The sequence below is a fragment of the Silurus aristotelis genome (assembly GCF_946808225.1).
Source record: "Silurus aristotelis genome assembly, chromosome: 20".
NCBI classification, from domain to species: Eukaryota; Metazoa; Chordata; class Actinopteri; order Siluriformes; family Siluridae; genus Silurus; species Silurus aristotelis.
Genome location: NC_139593.1, coordinates 4920087 through 4945086, shown reverse-complemented (window position 1 = coordinate 4945086; position 25000 = coordinate 4920087). Strand labels below are relative to the sequence as shown.

The 25000-nt window shown below is 43.5% G+C and overlaps 4 protein-coding genes across 7 annotated transcripts in view; 2 read left to right on the top strand and 2 right to left on the bottom strand.

The window, feature by feature from the left end:
* rfx1b (regulatory factor X, 1b (influences HLA class II expression)) overlaps positions 1 to 5377 on the top strand; it is a 31925-nt gene extending 26548 nt beyond the window's left edge. Inside the window, exons 18-19 of one of the 2 annotated variants that reach the window (XM_083522754.1) lie at positions 927 to 4238; positions 4317 to 5377. In XM_083522754.1, the coding sequence (XP_083378880.1) occupies positions 927 to 1066 (140 nt within the window). In that variant the 3' untranslated portion in view covers positions 1067 to 4238; positions 4317 to 5377. Of the gene's footprint in view, positions 1 to 926; positions 4239 to 4316 lie in introns of those variants that run through there. The other variant, XM_083522755.1, reaches the window with a different exon arrangement.
* A 632-nt stretch (positions 5378 to 6009) lies between these two features.
* Positions 6010 to 16435, bottom strand: dcaf15 (DDB1 and CUL4 associated factor 15). The gene is made up of 13 exons (XM_083522766.1): positions 16275 to 16435; positions 15565 to 15662; positions 13535 to 13673; positions 13267 to 13373; positions 10827 to 10969; positions 10566 to 10724; positions 9899 to 10453; positions 9726 to 9817; positions 8783 to 8905; positions 8621 to 8703; positions 8432 to 8536; positions 8090 to 8205; positions 6010 to 7583 (listed from the first exon to the last, which is right to left on the bottom strand). Exons 1-13 carry the CDS (start codon positions 16374 to 16376, stop codon positions 7528 to 7530), a joined length of 1878 nt encoding a protein of 625 aa, XP_083378892.1. The 5' UTR covers positions 16377 to 16435; the 3' UTR covers positions 6010 to 7527.
* A 1782-nt stretch (positions 16436 to 18217) lies between these two features.
* smdt1b (single-pass membrane protein with aspartate-rich tail 1b) lies at positions 18218 to 20862 on the top strand. The gene is made up of 3 exons (XM_083522903.1): positions 18218 to 18403; positions 19259 to 19419; positions 20646 to 20862. The coding sequence occupies exons 1-2, from the start codon at positions 18263 to 18265 to the stop codon at positions 19388 to 19390; spliced, it is 273 nt and encodes a 90-aa protein (XP_083379029.1). The 5' UTR covers positions 18218 to 18262; the 3' UTR covers positions 19391 to 19419; positions 20646 to 20862.
* A 2200-nt stretch (positions 20863 to 23062) lies between these two features.
* triobpa (TRIO and F-actin binding protein a) overlaps positions 23063 to 25000 on the bottom strand; it is a 16611-nt gene continuing 14673 nt past the window's right edge. For 2 of the 3 annotated variants that reach the window (XM_083522742.1, XM_083522741.1), the window contains exons 14-15: positions 23621 to 23707; positions 23063 to 23439 (exon numbers count right to left, since the gene is read on the bottom strand). In XM_083522742.1, the coding sequence (XP_083378868.1) occupies positions 23290 to 23439; positions 23621 to 23707 (237 nt within the window). In that variant the 3' untranslated portion in view covers positions 23063 to 23289. The remainder of the gene's footprint in view (positions 23440 to 23620; positions 23708 to 25000) is intronic. The other variant, XM_083522743.1, reaches the window with a different exon arrangement.

Below are 25000 nucleotides of genomic sequence, written 5' to 3'. Positions count from 1 at the left end.
GTGTGTATATAGATATAGATATATAAATATGTATATAGATGGATGGATGGATGGATATAGAAATAGAAATATGATGCATATGACATGCTTATGATGTCATGATATGATGAAGCACAAAAGATTTGGGTTGTCATCTACCGGGGTGGCACGGGGTGGCACCTGCCACCCTAAGAAAAAGCGAAGAAACATTGCCACCCCATCTGCTTCAGTGTGATGAGATAATAAAACCCATAAACTCGTAAATAACAGCAATAAATCTCGTCTTTTTTATTGAAGCGAAGTTCAAACAAACGACTCTTATGAACTGAATCAAGCACATTCATTGCAACCAGCCTGATTCCTGATCACAAACAAATGACTCTTTAAACGAATCGAAGCATTTGTATAAATATATATGTGAGTATATAATATTTTATTCTAATTAATTTTGACGATATCTGCGCATGTATTAAGGACTAACAGCTTAATTCTAAACTATTTTTAAAAGTATGTTGTTCAGTATCATGCGTCTTCGGCATTGTCCGAACTTTTATCGGTGTCTGTCGACCCGCTGATTTAAATGTGGTTTCTGTGTATATGGTTCAGGTTGAAGGCATTCACATATCAGTGTTTATTTCATTTTGATAGGCGAATATAAAAATGTCCGTCCTGGCGTATTCACCGAAAATGTATATCAAATGTATATAATTTCTTGAATCCACAAAAACCATGCAAGGATTCTCGCTTCAGTGTTGCATCCATAAATGGTTTTTATGTAGCTCCGCCCCCGTACTCGCGGCATAGGGTTTTTTTTTGTCAATAAGTTTGACGGGAAACCTGTTTACCCTCTGCAGTTTCCAAGGCAACTCTGAATCTCTCGGACTTTCGAAAGTAAATTAATAAATATCTGCCCGATACACGACTAACGCTTTGTGTGTGTGCCGTAGAAGAGGAAGAGGAGGAAGAGGACGAGAGCGACGACGACCAGATGGCGATTCCAGTCGACCCGAGCGCGATGGGGGAGGAGTCTCTGGAACCACCTGCCAAATTAGCCAGGACGGATCTGTTCGGCAGCACACACAACTAACACACACACACACACACACACACACACATATATATACATACATACATGCTTACAGCTCATACACTTGCATAGGGGCTGTTTAGAGATTATTTTTTTTTTTTTACATATAAATATTACACTTAACTGATTCTCACACACACACAGATATATCATATATCGAGATTTAGTTTTGTGCTTTATCCTTTCTCTTTCTCTCTTTCTCTCTTTCTTTCTCTTTCTCTCTCTCTCTCTCTCTCTCTCTCTCTCTCTCTCTCTCTCTCTCTCTCTCTCTCTCTCTCTCTCTCCCAGTGCCATGCGCTCGTTTGCCTTATTAATTTTTGCCTTTCGAGAGAACTGTTCTATCTGCCATAGTGGATCATGTGTAATGCCTTAAATTCATTTGAGTGATATGCCTTATATACGCCTTCTATACACCCCGGCCGCGTGACCGTATTTTACACACACACACACACACACACACCCACACACACACAGGCATTTATTTATTTAATGTCAAATTATATAGTTTACGATTTTTTACACCGATACAATCCAACAATTACACAAAGAAAAAACTATTCATGATTCAATAGCAAGAAAAAAAACCTTATACATGTTATTATTTAGCCGCAAATCACATCTCTGGTTGTTATACGTCGTTGTTTCCATAGCGACAGCTTTTTCCACAGGGCTTCGTGCAATCTAAGGCTCGGAAGAAACGCGTTCCAACACCGTCTTCGCACTTTTCTCGGTAACATGACAAGAAAAAAAAATAAGAAGAAGAGGAAGCGAAAGCTGCTCTAAAGCAACTAAACGTTTTTACAAAGAAAGTAGCTAGAAACGTAAAAACGAGTTCGGCGTGTTGTTTGTTAATATATAAAAAAATATATATATATATATAAATAAATACAAACAGTGCGTCTTGGAGTCAGATCACAGTATGGATTCATTTGCTATGATGGCATGCTTTTATGTTTTATTTCTTACATTAGCATGCGAAAAGTCCTAATAGCCATTTGTTTTTTTTCCTCGTTAGCGCGACTTTATTTTCTCGTATTGTCAGCATCGTTCCCTTGTGATCACTGCTCAGTTTCTCGGCGTATTCGGCGTAAGAGCCTGCTCTAGAGGCAGCGTCGTGGACAAGAACTATAACTGTTTGTGGATGCGTGTCGGTGCGGGAACGTGGAGAAAATGCAGTCTTTTATTAACTTATGTTAGTTCGAGATCACAAGAACAACAAGAAAGAAAAAACTTGAATGCACGGCCTCTTCGGATTTCTGTCATTTTGACCTTTTAATCGTAAATTACGTATGATATTATGACTGGCTGTGTGTTTGTGCGTGTGTGTGTGTGTGTGTGTGTGTGTGTGTGTGTATATATATATATATATATATATATATATATATATATATATATATATATATACATACACACTTCATGGACAAAAGTATTGGGACACCTGACTTTCCCAGCAATATGTGCTTCTTTTCAAAACTGTTCCCACAAACCTGGAGATACATAATTGTGAAGGAAGTCTTTGGATGCAGCATTAAATTCTACCTTCACTTCACTTTGGAGACCCAAACATGTTCCAGCATGACAGTGCCCCTGTTCACAATGCCAAATCCATGAAGATCTGTTCCAAACTTAAATACCTTCGAAATGAATTTTTCACGCTGACTGCACCCCAGGAACCTCCTCACCTCACCTACATCACTTCCTGACTTTACTAACACCCATGTAGCTCAATGAATCTTCAAAATCCTCTTCCCAGAAGAGTGGCGCTTATTAAATGGAGACTTAATGTGGAATTTAACGTCCACAAAGAAGCACATCCTACGTTCAGGTGTCCACAAACTTTTATCTATGTAGTGTTTATAGACAGAGAATGTCGGCTTCTGTTTTAAACGATGTGTCGAGAGTTTTGGAGGCATCAAAATAAATGGGAAAATGTATTTTATTTATATATCTATATATTTTGACTTAATGATCTTTTTGACTTGCACAGTCAATCGTCTTTTCTCTTATCGCTTTTCTCTCGAGAATTTCTTTCCTATTAAACCTACGGGTTTGTCCTCGTTTTCCGCTAATCTGTGCTAGGATTCCGATTTGCTCATGCTAGCTTTAGCGCGTTACTAGCGGGAGATACTAGATCAGGAGGATTGCAGCGTGTAGAGTTGTGAAAGTCGGGTACAATCGTGGTACAATCGTCTCTCAAGTCCTGATTGTTTCATGTGGACGCTGATATGTTAGTGATATTTAGCAAAATAACTAATACAGCAGATGGATTACCCATGATGCATTGGGGATTTAGTTTAGCTCGATGCCCTTTTTCAGTTGCAGTGTTATTTTTCGAACTGTTTTTCGTTTTCTTTTTGTTTTTTTGCATGCTTCTTTGCCAGAAGAGAGATTTGAGCTCAGTGTAATAATTGTACTGCTTGTGCCTTTGAAGAAAAACCTCTGACTGCAGAGAACTTTAAATATGAGTATAAATAAATTGAGTTATATGGCTTACTATGCTATCTGTTGTGCTTTTGGAAACAAACAAGAAAAAAAAACATAGCTATGCAGTAAAATTACCATGGCTCTCCCACCATTTATGCCCTCAGGCCATTAAGTCATTCAGTTCGCTTGGATCACCTCACCATGTGCATCTTCTCCGTCCATCAGCCATTCAAAAACTACAGAAGACGTTTCAGCAGCAGGCATGTGCCGATATCAGCACTTTCCTGGTCTTTTGTCTCGGCTTATTGCATCTGCTCATAATGCTCAAGTCGGACATTAATGTTAAATGTGATGTTTAACTTGTGAATCGAAGTTTGCATCCAATCGTGTGGGTGAAATGTGTAAATGTTGTAGAGTTTTTAGGATGTGTGGAGGTTTAAACATTCAGAAGGTGTGGCCAAGGTGGATCGTTCCAAAGAGCTGAGGGAGCAGTCAATAGCTGTAAAAAGGTTGTGGTGATTGTGGACAGGGGTGGGAACATGTGGACACCTTCAGGGAGCTGAGGGGGCAGACGGCAGGTTCCAGAGAACTAAGAGGATGAGATCAAGTGGATGGCTAAAGTGTACCGAGGGAACAGGGGCGAATGCTTTCTACGAACCAAGGAAACGGGGTTTAGGTGAATGGTTCCTGAGAACCTTGGGGCTAGGACCAGGTGAATGGATATGGAGAACAATGGGAACAGGGTCAGGTGGAGGGCTATCCCTCGGGTAACCGAGGGAACAAGGTCTAAGTGGATGGTTCCTAAAAACCAAGGGCACAGGGTCAGGTGGATGAGTATGGAGAACTGGTGGTTCTAGTAAACTTAAGAGAATAGGATCAAGTGGAAGGGTCCAAATGAGAACTTAGAAGTTGTGATCAGGTGGATGACTACGGAGAATGTTTGGGCCATGGTTAGGTGAATGGTCCTGGAGAACCTTGGGGGTAGAGTCGGGTGGTTGATGCGGGAGAACCTTGTGGCCAGGGTTTGGAGGATGGCTCTGGAGAACCTTGGGCCAGCCTTAGGTGGATGGCCCTGGAGAACCTTGGAGCATTAGCTGGACAGATCTGGAGCTGGAACTCTAGATTTTAGAAACTTTAGCTAGAATTTTTTGAATGTCTAGGATGCATATTAGAAATGTATTCTCATGACCATGGGTTTTACGACGTATGATTACTAGTTTCTTGTAGATCAAACAGAATCAAACTTGTTGAACTTCTGATATTTTGATATCAACATCGTGCGTGTTCATACTATCGTATACCTGATTATCAACATAAGCCAAAGTCATTTCTGCCACGTAACTCGTCAGACACCAAACACAGCGACTACATTGTTCTCTCATACACACAGACACTGAATTTTCGTCTAGATGGTTTCTCTCGTGGTGCGAACCTGTTCCTAATGGCAGCTGTCATAGTCATTTAGCAGCTAATCTCTTGTGGCTTTATCGTGGGATTGGTCGGTGGTTTTCAAGTGACGTGGCCAATCGGAGCGCTCGATTCTTAAGCGGGTGTTGCGAAAACACGTTGCGAATGTATCGTGCTAGACATTTTGAAATCGTAAGTAATTATATTTGTTTCTAATAAGAGATTTCCGAAGTGATTTTCTTTTTTTTTTTCTTTTTCAAAAAAGTACTTCAATTTCTACATGACTTTGTGAAGATGATGTTCTATACGAGTTCAACTGTCTGACTTTGGTAACAATTAGAAGATTATAATTTTATAATTTAATTATTCTACTATTATAGAGCTTTATTTGGAGTGTGATGTAAGTTTTACACGTGGGAGATGTTGCTATGTAGCTATTGGTGTGTGACAGAGAGAAAATAAAAACCTGGAGTAAAAAGACGCTTTGTGCATTTTTCCCCCCCCTCACAGCTTCATAGATAGATACAACGTTATTGTCATTGCATAGTTCAGGTATACAACAACGAAATGCGGTTTAGCATCCACCAGAATTGCAAATAATAGCAATTTGCTACTATCACAAGCTTTCAACATTGAAACTAACGATGTAGGAAGGCGTTTATTTCAACTTTGTCTTATTTCTGAGTCTCATTTTAGATTATTATTGTTACAATATACAGTAATACAACAAATATCACTTATAAATGTATTATTATACTGTATTACTGTATATCAATGTATTTTATTTTAGATTAAAGTTTTCTTGGTCCTGGAACAAATTATCTGAATATACGTTATTTCTTATGTGGAAATTGGCTTCGTTATACGTATCATTTGGAGTATACCTACGCGGAAACGAACAATTCTTTCGATAATTGATTTATTGGATAATAATTTTTTCTCGATTAATCAGATACACCATAAAAATGTTAAATAAGCTGTTTTGCTTATTAACTCCATGGAGAACTGTAATTCAGGTTATTTATGTATTTATGTCAGTCCCCCCCCCCCCCCGGTACACACACAATTAATCAAAAGCAGTAACTGATCGTGGAGGACGTTTAAAACTTTGGTTAGTTTTTATTAAAAAATAATTAAGTAAAGACAATATCATGTTCATGTTGTATAAAGGTGCGTCATGCGCAGCTACTTAGAAAAAAAAAAAGGAAAAATTGAACAGTATAGATATGTAATGTTTCCCACCGATTTTCTGCACATCGTAACAGAGCAAAGTTGCGATATTTCATTGAGGAAAGAGAGAAAAAAATGCCACACACACACACATCCCCTGTAGTAGCTTCTACATCAGTTCATACACATTAAGTTCCCAGAGTAGGTCACTCCCAATCGACCCTGCAATGGCCAGGACGCACAATCTGGAATTTCTTTGGGGGCAGCATGAAATTCTCCCTTCAGAAACCTGTTCCAGCATGACAATGCTCCTGTACACAAAGCCAGCTCCATGAAGATCTGAGTTCCATGGGTTGGAAGATCCCTTTCTATAGAACTAGAACACCTTTTAAGATGAATCTGTTCATGCTGACTGAACCCCAGGAACCTCCTCATCTCACATACATGGGTATCTGACCTTACTAACAGCCTTGTGTGTAAAGAAGCACAAATCTCCACAAAACCTAGTGAAACATCTTCCCAGCTGTTGAGAGTGGAGGTTTTTCTAACAACAAAATGGGACTCGATGTAAAATTGGATGTTCAAAAAGTAGCTATCAATCTTACAGTCATGTGACCACAAACGTTTGTCCATACAGCGTATATGTGTGTGTGAAATTACAGGTCTTGAGATCATTAGAGAAAAAAAACCCTGCAAAGATGTTCAGAATAGTGGATGGTAGCATGTTTTAGTGTTTTATTTGCTCAGATATCAAAAAACAACAACTGAACCAACAACTGAAGCCGGGTTGACTCCATCGGAGAAATGACACGAACTGTGCGTGGAACAGACGGCATATCCGAACGCCCTTAAAATGTCAAACAAATTGTGTTTAATTGATAAATTAAAAAAGGATGAAGAATAGAAACATGGTGTGTGTGTGTGTGTGTGTGAGGGAGGAAACGGCTTTACAAAAGTCTAAATCATGTTAAACTAAAGCGTTGTTAAACCGAATCGCGTGAACCTGAATTTCAAAACCAAACAAAAAACGCAAAAAACGCCGATCCGGGTTTAGAGCACCATCTTCAGAACGTCAGGTGTATTTGATTTTAAAAGAGATAATATATATATAAAAAAAACAACAAAACCCCTCCCTCTGATGCAGCAGCGTGGTCCGAGATAAACGTGTCCATACTAATTGATACTGACGCTGGTCACGCCGTCGAATTAGCTATTATCCATGCACACAAACGTATCGATCACGTACGCGCACACACACACACACACACAATAAAAAAAAAACAGAAAAAAAAAGACGGCGTGTTAAAGACGCTTTGTTCGTGTGGGTAAAGAATCTCAGTGCAGCAGCAGTCTGTATGGCTCTCTGGACTCCAGGCTTCGCTCCACACCTGTATTTCTGAATACAAAACGTGAACTGAGAGATCAAAACCTCTCTGAATGCGTGCGTGCGTGTGTCTTCGTTACAGGACGATCCACGTGGCTCTGTCGCTGTCAGCAAGAACTTGAAGAGAGGTACCTAGAAAGCAACAAAAACGAGGAGTGTTACACAGGGTTTCAGCAGATTTCACAACATCAAATGTACGATTTTTTTTTAAAGACGTTTTTAAGAACATTAAGAATGAAATTAAAAATCACGGCATCTAAAAACACACACAAGCACGTTGTTAGTGACCGGCAGTGACCGGCCGTAACCGAGCCCTCGACCCAGGAATCGCTGAACTCTTGCTTCGTCGTAGCTGAAGAATAAAATCCGTTTTTACGTCTGTGCTACATTCCGAGAGATTCGCTCCAATAACGAATCTGATTGGCTGCTGCGTGTTGGTCTCAATTTGTAGTCGTAATACGGCCAATTATATTTGGACGAGCTAAAGAAAGGGTGATTGTAACGAGCGTTAGAAGCGGCGTTACGTGGATATCGGAAAATTAAGACCTGCTCGAAATTACTTACGACCCACGACTGCGAATTTAAGACTTTTTAGGACTCGTCGAAACGTACACACACACACACACACACACACACACCTTTGTGCAGGGCTTCGTTGGTCATGCGGTTGATGTAGCGCGAGCTGCTTTCGGGGACCAGCCACCTCATCACGGTGTTTACACACGACTTCCTATACGAACTCCACACACTCCCACTGAGTAAAAGAAACAAAGGAAGCAGGGGGGAAAAAGAGAAAGAAAGAGAATGAGAGACTGCTTTCAAACAACTGGGGAAAAATAATTTATCTTACACAAACGTTTAATAAAAGTGGGCGGTGCTTATCACAAGTGTAACTATCACTCTGACCAATCATAAGGCTTATAGAAAATCAAAAACACATAGAAGGCAGGCTCATTTGAATATTAACACGCCAGGTCTACCTGGTTTGACCTTTGACCTCTGTGAGGTCCCCGACCCCGACGGTGCAGCAGGCGCCCGTGTTCAGATCCCAGCTGACCTGCAGGCTGGAATGATAGGACTTGGGCCTGGCCATACACACACACAGAATTCATATCCAAGATATAACCAAGTTAATCTGTGTGTGTGTGTGTGTGTGTGTGTGTGTGTACCTGCTGTGTTCCTCCTCACAGTTGGAGAAGGCCAGCAGCAGAAGTCCGATGTTTATCACAACTATATTTGTCTCAGGGCAAACCTGTCGTCACGGAAACAGACCTCAAGAACACACTGTTGTCATGGAAATAACACGTTAGCGCGCACACAAACACACACACCTCAAGGATGACGACGTCATAGTCGCTGAAGGAGCAGAACTGGGAGGCCCACTCGGCATCGTTTCTGATCACCTCGTTGATTAGATACTCGAAATCCAGGGTCAGCTGCTCCACACACACACACTGATGGAGAAAGAGACGTACGTGGATAAATCAGACAGATTCCACGCCGTTAACTACAGTCTAAACCTCAGGTGTATAGAGAGGGGAAAAAAAACATCCGAGTTTATAAGGTCAAGCTGTTTTTTTTTCATTGTTATATTGCAGCCTGATACTACAATCATTCACAGTGTTTATTTCTCCTAATTGAGCTACACTCAGGACCCCATAATGACAAAATATATTTCGACATGGTTTTCATTTTAATATTCAATAAATCGGAGCATCTCACGTTTTGCACGTGCGCAGGAAAGGGATGCGAGCATGTTCAGACGTAGTGTGGATAAGCGACTTTTGGGAAACGACTGAAACGAAAGTGTGGACACGGAGCGTCTTTTGACGAAGACGCCGTTTTCAAATGTATAAAAAAAAATTTATACAAATTTCTTAATTTTACGTTTTAGAAAACCGTATAGGGCAAAAGTATGGAAACAAAAGGTCATGGAGGTGAACCTTTGGCCCAGTCCGAGTTCCTTAATGCTGCGGAACCTGTTTTCTTTTTATAAAGGATTATCTCCCTTAACCGAGCCCATGCTGCAGAAAAACAACCCCACAGTATGATACTGCCACCACCATGCTTCACTTGTGGGATGTTTTAGTCATGTGATAAGCATGATTTCTTCCAGAACCGAGTTTCAATCTTCAATTAAAGGTGGCACTGAAACGCAGTCATAATACTGAGTAGATTAATGAAAAAAAAAAATCTAAACAATTATAGTACCACTGGCAAAAAAGTGAAGGGGTTCTGAATACTGAATGCAGTGATACTGATTCTGATACACACCGGCCCTGCGTACTGTCCAGTCACCAGCTGCAGGTTTCGTCCCTTCAGGTCAGAGACGGTGAACGGCAGCTGGACTTTATCCTCTTCTTCTCCTGAGACACAAAAACAACCCCTAAGTGTTTTTTTTTTATAAATGTTTTATTTAATACAATATATATGTGTGCGTGTCTTACTGCTGTCCTGTTCTGACGTCCCGGGTTGCTGCAGCCTGTACCTGAGTTGTGTATAGTTCACGTAACCCGGCTCGGATGCGGATGTCGGCGGTGCGACGTGTGGCGAAAGCGAGCACAAAGACGATGTGGACGCCGGGGACATGACCGTGTTAGACGAGACGCTGGGATCCTCCGGATCGCTTCCTTTCTGGTGTGACGTAGACGGCTCGTCTGCGTCCACCTTTCTTTCTTCCGCTCTCCTTCGTTCCAAGGTTTTCGCCTCTCTAGCCTCGGCGTCCTTCCTTCGGCGCTCGGCGTCTCCGTCCATCCCCGCCTGAGCGCGGCGGAAGATGTCAGCGGCGAACTCGCGTGCTCGGACCGCGGCTTGGGATCGGGCGGGGGAGAGCGGCGTCGTGTGGGGGTTGGTCGGTCTACGGTCGGGTGAGCCGTGAGAGGAGGAGGAGGAGGAGGAAGAGGAAGGGCTGGGAGGATGATGAGAGGAGGAAGATGGAGTCTCTCGTTTTCGATAGAGGATTTGATTACTCTGTCCATCCGCCTGCTGATGCTGCTCTCCACCTGGAAGATGCAGCTTTCATGATTTCGGTCATCATTATATATTAATATCATTATATTAAATTTTGCTATTTATATCTCTCACACACACACACACACACACAGGATGGCTGACCAGAGCAGAGCGAGATGGCGCAGGCCACCAGTGAGTAGCTGGTGTTGAGGAGGATGACCTGATCCTTCTTCAACTGCAAAGCTGGCTGGAAGGTGGGGAACGGATATACCACCTGATAACGAGCGTTCAGGACATAGCCGTGCTCCAGACACTCCCCTCCTACACACACACACAGACACACACGCACGCTGGTGTTAAACTTACAAATATGCATTTAAGCCCAGAGTAGGCATGAGTGTGTATACATGTGCGAGTGTGTACCTGTGCGTATGGTTGATGTAGTGGGCAGAGGGCAGCACTGTTGGCACCGCTGTGCAGGAGGCATGGAGGTGATCGTGATGTAAATGTCCCTGTTATTCTCATCACTCATCATCATGTTTATCAGAGCAGTGCTACTGCGAGTGCTGACACACAACACACACACACAGAAAATGTGTTTACACACGGTACACAGACAAAATACACACAAAAGACATATACTTTCCAAAATAGATCTATGACATGTCCACAGGGCACCTGTGAAGGAGTGTCCTGCGGGTCAGTCTGGGCGAACGAGGCGTGTCCTGCGGGTCAGTCTGGGCGAACGAGGCGTGTCCTGCGGGTCAGTCTGGGCGAACGAGGCGTGTCCTGCGGGTCAGTCTGGGCGAACGAGGCGTGTCCTGCGGGTCAGTCTGGGCGAACGAGGCGTGTCCTGCGGGTCAGTCTGGGCGAACGAGGCGTGTCCTGCGGGTCAGTCTGGGCGAACGAGGCGTGTCCTGCGGGTCAGTCTGGGCGAACGAGGCGTGTCCTGCGGGTCAGTCTGGGCGAACGAGGCGTGTCCTGCGGGTCAGTCTGGGCGAACGAGGCGTGTCCTGCGGGTCAGTCTGGGCGAACGAGGCGTGTCCTGCGAGTCAGTCTGGGCGAACGAGGCGTGTCCTGCGAGTCAGTCTGGGCGAACGAGGCGTGTCCTGCGAGTCAGTCTGGGCGAACGAGGCGTGTCCTGCGAGTCAGTCTGGGCGAACGAGGCGTGTCCTGCGAGTCAGTCTGGGCGAACGAGGCGTGTCCTGCGAGTCAGTCTGGGCGAACGAGGCGTGTCCTGCGAGTCAGTCTGGGCGAACGAGGCGTGTCCTGCGAGTCAGTCTGGGCGAACGAGGCGTGTCCTGCGAGTCAGTCTGGGCGAACGAGGCGTGTCCTGCGAGTCAGTCTGGGCGAACGAGGCGTGTCCTGCGAGTCAGTCTGGGCGAACGAGGCGTGTCCTGCGAGTCAGTCTGGGCGAACGAGGCGTGTCCTGCGAGTCAGTCTGGGCGAACGAGGCGTGTCCTGCGAGTCAGTCTGGGCGAACGAGGCGTGTCCTGCGAGTCAGTCTGGGCGAACGAGGCGTGTCCTGCGAGTCAGTCTGGGCGAACGAGGCGTGTCCTGCGAGTCAGTCTGGGCGAACGAGGCGTGTCCTGCGAGTCAGTCTGGGCGAACGAGGCGTGTCCTGCGAGTCAGTCTGGGCGAACGAGGCGTGTCCTGCGAGTCAGTCTGGGCGAACGAGGCGTGTCCTGCGAGTCAGTCTGGGCGAACGAGGCGTGTCCTGCGAGTCAGTCTGGGCGAACGAGGCGTGTCCTGCGAGTCAGTCTGGGCGAACGAGGCGTGTCCTGCGAGTCAGTCTGGGCGAACGAGGCGTGTCCTGCGAGTCAGTCTGGGCGAACGAGGCGTGTCCTGCGAGTCAGTCTGGGCGAACGAGGCGTGTCCTGCGAGTCAGTCTGGGCGAACGAGGCGTGTCCTGCGAGTCAGTCTGGGCGAACGAGGCGTGTCCTGCGAGTCAGTCTGGGCGAACGAGGCGTGTCCTGCGAGTCAGTCTGGGCGAACGAGGCGTGTCCTGCGAGTCAGTCTGGGCGAACGAGGCGTGTCCTGCGAGTCAGTCTGGGCGAACGAGGCGTGTCCTGCGAGTCAGTCTGGGCGAACGAGGCGTGTCCTGCGAGTCAGTCTGGGCGAACGAGGCGTGTCCTGCGAGTCAGTCTGGGCGAACGAGGCGTGTCCTGCGAGTCAGTCTGGGCGAACGAGGCGTGTCCTGCGAGTCAGTCTGGGCGAACGAGGCGTGTCCTGCGAGTCAGTCTGGGCGAACGAGGCGTGTCCTGCGAGTCAGTCTGGGCGAACGAGGCGTGTCCTGCGAGTCAGTCTGGGCGAACGAGGCGTGTCCTGCGAGTCAGTCTGGGCGAACGAGGCGTGTCCTGCGAGTCAGTCTGGGCGAACGAGGCGTGTCCTGCGAGTCAGTCTGGGCGAACGAGGCGTGTCCTGCGAGTCAGTCTGGGCGAACGAGGCGTGTCCTGCGAGTCAGTCTGGGCGAACGAGGCGTGTCCTGCGAGTCAGTCTGGGCGAACGAGGCGTGTCCTGCGAGTCAGTCTGGGCGAACGAGGCGTGTCCTGCGAGTCAGTCTGGGCGAACGAGGCGTGTCCTGCGAGTCAGTCTGGGCGAACGAGGCGTGTCCTATGCGTTAGTCTGAGTGAAGGAGGCGTGGCCCCAGTGCACCCATAAACAATGTCAAAACTCTGTGCCAGTCCCAGTGGGGAAACCGTGGCCTGTGTGTGTATTAGTGTAGGAAGTGTGGACTGTGGTGTTTGTGTGAGTGTAGGAGGTGTTGCGCGCGCACGAGTGTGTGTGTGTGTGTGTGTAAATCCCAGTGATCATGAACAGGGATGAGGTGCATGTTGCTGAGACAGAAATGTAAGCTTCTCACTTGAATCCGAAGATGACGATCTTTGAGTGATCATTGTGCCACTCGCAGACGGTCAGGTACAGCTCACTGTAGATGTCTTCACCCGCGAACAAACGCACATGGTGCACCTGAGTAAAACAAGAGAATGAACCTTGTTACATACACACCCAGGAACCTGGCACAGCAAAAACACTGAGTTCACAGACTGAGAACAACAAAGAGCTCTGTACATCGTGTGTGGTGGTGGTGGTGGGGTGGGGCTACTCTGAGTTGAGTTACGGTTAGTTACCTGTTTGAGGCGACTGTGCAGGTTAAACTCCCACCAGTACAGATGGTAGGTGTAGAAGGAGAAATCATCGTCCTCACCACAATCGCTTGTGTAAGATAAAACGTAACGCCCGCACTTTGTAAAGCCCAGGAAGATGTGTCTGTAATGAAGATGAGTGAAAAGGTGGATAAATCATCTCACACACACACACACACACACACACACACACACACACACACACACACACACACCTATGAAGGTGCTTAGAATACATTGAGACTTTTAACCAAGAGCCACAAACATTATCCATCTACAAGTTTATATTTTAAGATGCAAAAAAAATTCATAAAATATTTATAGTTCTGAATATTATGAAATAATAAATGAGGAAAATTGTGGCAAATTTGTGGCAAAAGAGTTCAGTTCTGCTTTATGCAATTCATTAGACTAAACACAAGCGAGTTGGACTGCGTACAAAATTTCTTTTTATTTATTTATTTTTTCGTTTTTTTTTTTTCTACCCGCAGCCTTAAAGCTCTTTGCTCTACCTCAGGTTGCTGAGATAAACCCACAATGTAGCATATTTTAACAGGCCTATGGGTGTGTGTGATATCGGCAAATAAAAATATCTCGATATATTTTTTATTTGATAAATAACGATAAATAGACAATATTTTACTGAGTGTGTTATTGTGCTGATACCTGAAGAACTACTACATGGACTCCTGTGAGGATCTTTTCCAAAGAGTTTAAATCAATTTTTACCTTTTATGGGTATTTTCTTTTACCTTCATAAAGTCATTCTTTCTAAATAAAAAAAAAAAAAAAGAGTTTAAGGAGGTTGAAGCTCAGTGGTTAATGGACTTTGGATCAGAAGGTCACAAGTTCAAATTCCACCACCACCACCACCAAGCTACCACTGCTGGGCCCTTGAGCAAGGCCCTTAACCCTCCCCTGCTCAGTTGTAAGTCGCTCTGGATAAGGACGTCTGCTGACTGCCGTAAATGTACATATTTATGGACCCATATCTTAAAATTTGAGATCGTTCGAAATGCTTTATAATAGACTGAATCGCAGTGAAAGAACACGCTCTAAACGTGCACGCACGAGTCACCTGGGATGCTGGGGCTTGAACCCCTGACCTTCACCTGGAATGATGGGGCTTGAACCCCTGACCTTCACCTGGAATGATGGGGCTTGAACCCCTGACCTTCACCTGGAATGATGGGGCTTGAACCCCTGACCTTCACCTGGAATGATGGGGCTTGAACCCCTGACCTTCACCTGGAATGATGGGGCTTGAACCCCTGACCTTCACCTGGAATGATGGGGCTTGAACCCCTGACCTTCACCTGGAATGATGGGGCTTGAACCCCTGACCTTCACCTGGAATGATGGGGCTTGAACCCCTGACCTTCACCTGGAATGATGGGGCTTGAACCCCTGACCTTCACCTGGAATGATGGGGCTTGAACCCCTGACCTTCACCTGGAATGATGGGGCTTGAACCCCTGACCTTCACCTGGAATGATGGGGCTTGAACCCCTGACCTTCACCTGGAATGATGGGGCTTGAACCCCTGACCTTCACCTGGAATGATGGGGCTTGAACCCCTGACCTTCACCTGGAATGATGGGGCTTGAACCCCTGACCTTCACCTGGAATGATGGGGCTTGAACCCCTGACCTTCACCTGGAATGATGGGGCTTGAACCCCTGACCTTCACCTGGAATGATGGGGCTTGAACCCCTGACCTTCACCTGGAATGATGGGGCTTGAACCCCTGACCTTCACCTGGAATGATGGGGCTTGAACCCCTGACCTTCACCTGGAATGATGGGGCTTGAACCCCTGACCTTCACCTGGAATGATGGGGCTTGAACCCCTGACCTTCACCTGGAATGATGGGGCTTGAACCCCTGACCACTACCACTTCCCTTGAATATGTATAGAATATCAGGATATGTGACTGTCATGGACACCGGAGATTCTTTCACCCCTGAGGTAAAAAGTTGAGTGTACAGAGTCAAAGCATCCAAACACACACTCACCCTGCCCGGAGGAACTCCTCACTCACTATACTCTTTAAGGGGACACACACTCGGGGTGGCAGCTTGCGAAACAGTCTCTGAGACACACGGCCGGACAACTACAGAGACAGAGACACATCAAGATGTCAAATATCTCGACAACATTAAAGATCTTATATTGACTGACAGCAGGTTAAAAGGAAAAATTCTTGCACACATTCTATACCACCCTTAATGACCACATGCAATACATTTTTATATTATTTATACAACATAATACATTATTTATTTAGTTCTCTCTCTCTCTCTCTCTCTCTCTCTCTCTCTCTGGAAGCTTGTCTGGTTTTCCTTCTAGCACTGTACTTCTTATCATCATTGCTAATATAATATAAAATATGTTTAAAACGCGTACTATACAATTGTCAAGGTTTTTAAATGTAAAAAAAACAATTCTAACTTCAGACAAAAAAATGAGCTGTAGCAAACAGTTTGCTGCTGCTACCGGGCTGTATCCCATATAGCGAGGTACTCCCTACATTAGTGCACTTCACAACCACCGCAGTAACACTTTCAAGTGCCCTGCGTAGTGCCACTACAAGTCCACAGTGTGCGCCATTTGGAACCGAGCCGATAGCTAGGTTTAGCTTGCCCAATGTCCTCAGCGCAATTGAACCCGTCTCTGTGAGCAACTTATTGTCTCACATGGTGAGAAATACGAGTCGCTTAAGCACCTTTCCGCGGGCGAGCAGCTTCACGACGTGCTCTTTGTGTTTCCGCTGCTGTTTTTGTTTGTTGCCTTTGTCTTCTTTCTCCGATTTCGAGCTGGGCGCCATTTTTACCTGTGGTGAAAAAAAGCCTACAGACGTGCCCACATCGTTCCCGCCCCATCCGACGATTCGTTGGCGGTTTAAGCTCGTGTGTTTTCTGATTGGTCAAAATTAACGTCACTCAAATACATACATTTATCTTATTGGACGATACAGAGAGCCGCGTACAATCGGTTTATGGATGGATGGATGGATGGATGGATGGATGGATAGATAGATAGATAGATTTTTAACAGATTTAGATCAACACACTCAATTTTGACTGGATCACCAATAGATTCATCAGTGAAACACCATCACACCTTCTCCTTTATGCTCCACACCCTTAGGAACTGTCTCTTCACCTTCTTTAAGTCTAAAAAAGACAACGGGTTAGGAACCCGAAATCTCATATTTGTACTCATCAGACCAAAGGACAGTTTACCGCTGATCTAATGTACATTTCTTGTGTTTTTTGGCCCAAGCAAATTCAGTTCCATTTATTTTTAGTTGTATTGCACTTTCAACAATGAACATTGTCTCAAAGCAGCTTTACACATATGTGGTGATAAAAATGGATAAGATGTACTGTATACGTGTAAGTTTGTCCCTGATGAACAAGCCGGTGGTGAAGGAAAAACTCCCTGAGGTGGCATAAGGAAGAAACCTTGAGAGGAACCAGACTCAAAAATGAACACATCCTCATCTGGGTTGCACTGAATGTCCATTAATTACAGATACACGATGTTGTGGGGTGCAGTGATGGTGATCAGAAGCAAAACTGTAGTCCTGAGTCAGTGCTGTCGTAGCAGTGTAGCAGACTGTTGACATAAACTACAGTCCAAATCCAAATCCTCAAAAACTCACACAGTCTCCTCTTCTCCTCTGAACATTGGACATCTGTCAGATATGTCACATGAAATCTGAGAAGCATTTGTATAACTTGTCAGTTTGTGAGACTGGTAATTGGTATACATTAATAATCTGCAGCAGAGGTAGCTCTTGGTCTTCCTTTCCTGGGATGGTCCTCATGAGAGCCTGATTTATCATAGCGTTTAATGGTTTTGGAGACTGGACTTGAGAGAATGCTATGAGTTTGCTGAGCTGCTTTGGACAATCATTTTCTGGGATTTTTTGTTTACTACATAATTCCATACATCTATTCAAATTCTGGGCTCTTTTAACAGTGGACATTGTCTCTACACAGCTTTACAGAGATAAAGAGGTTATAACATTGAAATGTATAGATTTAGTGCCTATTGAAGGTTAAAGGTACATAATACAGCATAGTGAAATTCTTCTTTCGCATATCTACGCAACGTTAGGAAACTGGGGCCAGAGCACAGGATCATTTACATTTACGGCATTTGGCAGACGCCCTTATCAAGAGCGACTTACATTTCTCAATCGTACATCTGAGCAGATATAGGCCCAGAGGTGGCAGCTTGGTGTGACTGGGATTTGAAATCACAGCCTTCAGACTCAAAGTCCAATGCTATAACCACTAAACTTCCACCTCCCCCACAGTCAAGCAAAAAATACAGGGTTAAGGGGCCTACAGTGGCAGCATCAGGATTTGAACCCCTGACCTTCTGATTAGTACCCGCTGAGATACCACTGCCCTTATATAAATCCCTAATGAAGCCAATAACTGGATAGTTTGGATGTCTTTAGTATTAATGTACAATATTGAAAATAATAAAACATTAATTAGAGGTGTGGTGTGTTCGAAACTTTTGACTGCTACTTTATATTTAATTGGTTTTCATTTTATTCTTTAAAAAAATCCTGAAATATTTGCAACGAGTTCTAGACCGGGTCTTTGGCGCCCTCTAGCGGAAGTGACCATAAAAACCAGGAAGTAACTCTCCCACACAAGCGCTCACCCTGTCTCCAAATATAAAACGGGAAACATGGCGTCGGCAGCGCGCGTCCTGCTCCGGGGATTCCTCGCCGGAAACGCCCGATTCAACTCGCGAAATGTCAACGGAGTCGCACCGAGTCGAAACGCGGTAACATCCACGTCGGGAGCCATTCTCCCCAAACCTGACAAAGTACGTGTTTTCTTTCCGAACAACGCTACTATATAACCTGGAGTATCTATAGGGATGTCCTTAGATTAATATCAACCAATGAGAGTGCAAGATTTGTTTGATGGACGTGTAGGCTGACCAATCAATGCTTGGCAGTAATGATCGCCTTATTTAATAGAAATAAAAAAACTAAATAAAAAAAAATATATATATAATTAATTATATATATTTTTTTATTTCTGGTTTAAAGTGTTTACGTACAAAAACATTTTATAAAAGGTTTGTTAAAAAAGGGTTAATGTTTAATTTGGGAGAAATGGGTGTTGTGTTGTAACCCGGTCGCTCAGCAGCCAATGAAAATAAGTGATATGTTTGACGGACGTTTGTGTGGACCAATCAAAATGTGTTATTTCTTTTCGTGAATGCGGAAGTGAAAACGATTTACAGGAGAACCATTTAAATCGTACAAATAAGGTAATTTTTTTAAGAAGAAAAAAAAAAAATTGCCCAAATGACAAGTGAAATATGAATGTCTAAATAACACTTTATAGATTATAAGCTGCCTATAGATTTGAAATCCTAAAGAATGCTGAAATATTATGAAGATGAAGGCAGAATAATGTGGGTTTTTCAGTCCAGTCTTTCAGGATTAGTCCAACCCTAGGTATAACTTCATTGTTAAGTGTCATACACACCCCTACCAGGTGACCAAGGACAGAAAAATGTAAAATGTACCACAGCTGAGGTGTATCAGGAACCTGGCATGGTCTGAATCGAGCGCCTCAGCTTTGGAAAAACACCTGAAGTAGATCTTTGCAATCTTTACATTACAGTCTTGTTAATACTGATTAACAGTGATTTGTTGAAATGTTCCAGATCCCGTTTGGCGTCGTACGCATGGCGGTGGTGGTGGCCCCGTTCCTCTACGTCGGCACACTCCTCAGCAAGCAGTTTGCGGCTCTTCTCGAAGAGCACGACATCTTCGTTCCTGATGACGATGATGACTGAGGAACGTCTGTGCCGGCTGGGTCGTGCTGGTACGTTTCCCCTTCACAGTCTCCTGAAATTCAAGACTTTGACATAAACAAATTTTGTCTTTAAAGATTTCAGCTTTCCAATGGGTTCATTCTGTTTCAGTCCAAACACACTTGTACGGTTATTAGACAGGACATTTGAAAGCACTTAACGTGGAGGAAAAAAAGCTTAATGTGGCAATACGACAGCATTTTTAAAAGTTAAAACCATGTAAATCTATTTAAAAACTATGTACAGACAAGCGCGAGAGCAGAACTTTTTAATTACACGTTTTTCTCCCATAGAAAATAGAGTTTGGAGTATGTCACGCATTAGACTAGGAATTTTTGTACTTTTTTTATAACTTGGCAGTTGTGAGTTTTTGGTTAGAGTAGGATTAAAAATCCTTTCTCATGTAATTAGAACACATCAAATGGCTAGAAGTGAACTATATACTGAATGGTAGATCGAATACAAATTTTATTTTTGTAATTAAATAATACTTTTATTGGCTTTTCAAGAATCTGGCTGTAATCATTAAAATGGATTTGGGGTAAAATACGCTGCATGGCCAATAAAAGGTCAATATTTCTTTGGACTGCCATTTTTGCTTTGATTGCAGCACGTATTTGCAATGGCTTGTGCAATATCGGAACGTTTGCTTTTCTGTCCTGAGTTGCGTTAATTTCTCACCAAAATCTTGAATTAATGACTGGAGAGTTGGACCACTCTGTAAAATCTTCTCCTGTGCATCTCAAAGATTCTCAATGGGCTTAAAGTCTGGATTCTGTGTGAAGATTGTTTCGTGGTCCCTGAACCATGCAGCATGAGCCTGATGAATCCTGGCAATATCTCACTGAAGGAAAAAAAAAAAAACACTGGAAAAAAATATATAAGTAATAGCTGAGCCCAGACCGGACCAACTGTAGCATCCCCAGATCATAACACTGCCCCCACAGACTTGTGGAGTAGGCATTAAGAATTATTGGATGATTCCGTTCTGCTTTCCCTGAGACACGCATCACTCTGGAGCAGGGTTTTATCTGGACTCATCAGCCCATATGACCTTTTAACATTGTTCTAGAGTCCAAACTTTTTATCCCTCCAAACAAATTAAATCCTGTTTTCATCCCAGATCAGCTACACTAATACGAGGTTTATAATCGCTGTAGTAATTATTTAATGGAATGACAGGCAATGATTTTGTGCTTGTGGTTAAACAATTTTTTTTCTCTCTCTCTCTTCACAGTGTGACTAAGGAGCAAATGGTGTCACATGCTGATAATAACTTTAACTGGAATCAATGCAATATCATACCAAATCACTACACAGCTATCATCTACTGTTTACATTCACAATAGTCCTCCAGTGCCTGACTCTGAAATTCAGACTGTTTTCCTTCTTAAGCCAAAGTGTGTGTTTTGCATGTACAGTTTTGTCGGAGTGAAATAAAACACTTGACTCGATATTGCCTCTGCTTCTTTCTTGATCTTTTCACATTTTTGAACTTAGAAACCCAAACCTGTTCCAGCATGTGCACAAAGGGAGCTTCACGAAGATCTGCTTTACAAATGCGTTGGAGTGGATGATCTCCTGCTATAGAGCTCTGAACTCAACCCTACTGAACACCTTTGGGATGAACTCTGACTGCACCCCAGGCCTCCTCATCTCACCCACACCAGTACCTGACTTTATAAACACATTTGTGTCTGAAGAACACAAATATCTATAAGCACACACTAAAATCTAGAGGAACATCTTCCCAGAAGAGTGGAGGGAATTAGAAGTGCAAATTGGGACTAAATGTGGAATACAATGTGCAAAAAGCTCATACCATAGTGTGTCTACAAGCACCATATATATATATAAATATATACAGTAAGGAAAATAAGTATTTGAACACCCTGCTATTTTGCAAGTTCTCCCACTTAGAAATCATGGAGGGGTCTGAAATTGTCATCGTAGGTGCATGTCCACTGTGAGAGACATAATCTAAAAAAAAAAATCCAGAAATCACAATATATGATTTTTAAACTATTTATTTGTATGATACAGCTGCAAATAAGTATTTAAACACCTGTCTATCAGCTAGAATTCTGACCCTCAAAGACCTGTTAGTCTGCCTTTAAAATGTCCACCTCCACTACATTTATTATCCTAAATTAGATGCACCTGTTTGAGGTCGTTAGCTGCATAAAGACACCTGTCCACCCCATACAATCAGTAAGAATCCAACTACTAACATGGCCAAGACCAAAGAGCTGTCCAAAGACACTAGAGACAAAATTGTACACCTCCACAAGGCTGGAAAGGGCTACGGGGAAATTGCCAAGCAGCTTGGTGAAAAAAGGTCCACTGTTGGAGCAATCATTAGAAAATGGAAGAAGCTAAACATGACTGTCAATCTCCCTCGGACTGGGGCTCCATGCAAGATCTCACCTCGTGGGGTCTCAATGATCCTAAGGAAGGTAAGAAATCAGCCCAGAACTACACGGGAGGCGCTGGTCAATGACCTGAAAAAAGCTGGGACCACCGTTTCCAAGGTTACTATTGGTAATACACCAAGACGTCATGGTTTAAAATCATGCATGGCACGGAAGGTTCCCCTGCTTAAACCAGCACATGTCCAGGCACGTCTTAAGTTTGCCAATGACCATTTGGATGATCCAGAGGAGTCATGGGAGAAAGTCATGTGGTCAGATGAGACCAAAATAGAACTTTTGGGTCATAATTCCACTAAACGTGTTTGGAGGAAGAAGAAGGATGAGTACCATCCCAAGAACACCATCCCTACTGTGAAGCATGGGGGTGGTAGCATCATGCTTTGGGGGTGTTTTTCTGCACATGGGACAGGGAGACTGCACTGTATTAAGGAGAGGATGACCGGGGCCATGTATTGCGAGATTTTGGGGAACAACCTCCTTCCCTCAGTTAGAGCATTAAGGATGGGTTGAGGCTGGGTCTTCCAACATGACAATGACCCGAAGCACACAGCCAGGATAACCAAGGAGTGGCTCTGTAAGAAGCATATCAAGGTTCTGGCGTGGCCTAGCCAGTCTCCAGACCTAAACCCAATAGAGAATCTTTGGAGGGAGCTCAAACTCCATGTTTCTCAGGGACAGGCCAGAAACCTGACTGATCTAGAGAAGATCTGTGTGGAGGAGTGGGCCAAAATCCCTCCTGCAGTGTGTGCAAACCTGGTGAAAAACTACAGGAAACGTTTGACCTCTGTAATTGCAAACAAAGGCTCCTGTACCAAATATTAACATTGACTTTCTCAGGTGTTCAAATACTTATTTTCCTCACTGTATATATGGAAGTCCAGAGTCACACTGGGGGTCTTAGGATCGATCTGTTTAATACGTTTGCATTTGTGTGTGCAAGTCAAATACAGAAACAATGAAATCGCCTCAATGAGGCAGTGGTTACAGTTACAGTAGGTTGTGAGTTCAAGGCTCTTAAACCTCACCTGCTCATCAACCATGTCAGTATATACATAAATTATGTACAAGTATATAAATTATGTATAAGTCATAAATGTAAAAAGTCTCTCTGGATAAAGGCGTCCGCCAAATGTCATAAAAGTCTGTTTTTTTTTTTTTTTTTTTTCAATTTGCTTCGTTTTTTGATGAAAAAAAAAATTGTGTACAAAAAAACAAAACAAAACAGAATCACATAATGTGAACTGATGTTTAATTGGTGTGTACATTTTCAGTAGCTGGTCTTCAAACAGCTTTCAAAGGAACACACAATGATTATATATAATATATATTTTTTTTATTATTATTTACTGGTAGCAAAGCCAGCATGAAGAATAGCTCATCTCTAACAGAAGCCTCATGAGGAGAGCGAGAGCTTCTGCACGTCTCCGAGTTCCTTCGTGTGTGAAGAGTTTATGGTCTCAGTTGCTGCTCCTCCGCCAGAGTGGCGTTAGTGAGTCGAAGGTGTTCTTTAAGAGATCTGATCTCACGGTCACTGAGTCCCTTCAGTCCACAGAGCTCCACATACACGGCCTTGTAACGCTCGCTCAGATCCTGCTTCTCCTACACACACACACACACACACACACACACACACATAGTACAGATGACTCTAACTAGACACTAACTATTTAACACCTGATAAACGATTCCCTAAACATTCCAGCTCTCACACACACACACACACACACACACACACACACACACACACACACACACACACACACACTCCCTCAGACATTACCTTAATTAATGACTGGATCTCGTCCCTGAGACAGCTGAGCTCCTTCTGCAAGCACTCGATCTCATTCTCCTTCACTCGCAACAACATCTGCAACACACACACACACACACACACACACACACACACACACACACACACACACACACACACACATTTAGTTTTTCTGAGCACTGTTCATATGCAAACTTTTTTCTTTCTTTTTTTCTCCTCTTTACTTTTTCCCTTATACAGTTTATTCTCTTACCCTTTCTCTTATTCTGCCACTTGTTCTTCTTTATTATATTGCTTAGTTTTTGATGGTTTAATTTTTCTTTTCTTTTCTTTTTTCATTCTAATGTTCTTTCTCTCTTTCTTTCTTTCTTTCTTTCTTTCTTTCTTTCTTTCTTTCTTTCTTTCTTTCTACGATTTGAACTCGCCAACATCTGACACCCAACATCTGAGAGATTAAACACTGCTTTAGTCTGTAATTCAGACTCTCACTCTTTATACAGAGAATATACAGAACCTGGAAAAGCTCAAAACTCCGCCAGTATGACCGATTGTGTCCACTAGAGGGCAGTGAGTCACAGCCGACACCTGCTTTCTGCCTGATATTTGACAGACACATTCAGACCTCAGAAAAGAACAAACGCCTGATGAAGCAGTTACAGTGTTTTATTCCCCTCATACCAACACAAACATCTGTCCTGCATTAATCACTACATTTAATATGCAGGAATCTTCTCATTTAAAGCGTCTATAAACAAGAATTCCTTCATCAGTCTCTTCTCTCTCTCTCTCTCTCTCTCTCTCTCTCTCTCTCTCTCTCTCTCTCTCTCTCTTTGTTTATCTTTCACTAAAAACAGAAATAAGTTCAAAACAAAAAGTAAAAACTTCAGAGAATAGAAACACGTTTTCTAAATTCCTAAAAAGACTAAATTCTTTCTTTCTTTCTTTCTTTCTTTCTTTCTTTCTTTCTTTCTTTCTTTCTTTCTTTCTTTCTTTCTATATACAGGGTATATATATTTCTTATTTCTTTTCTTCCTTCCCTACCTATCCACTATCCTCCTCCTTCCTTCATTACACTTTACCTTCCTTACATTTATTTATTCATTCCTTTCTTTCCCTTTTCCCTTCCTTCCTTCCTTCCTTCCTTCCTTCCTTCCTTCCTTCCTTCCTTCCTTCCTTCCTTCCTTCCTTCCTTCCTTTCTCTCTTTTTCCCCTCCTTCTTTCCCTACTTTCCTTCTTTTCTTCATCCCTTCCTTTCTTGGTTACTTCTTTCATTCCTTCTTTCCTGCTCTTTTCCCTACTTTCATTCCTTCATTGCTACCTGTTCATCCATCCACCCATCCTTCCTTGTTTCCTTCTCTTCTTCCTTCCTTAACTTTATTCCTTCCCTAC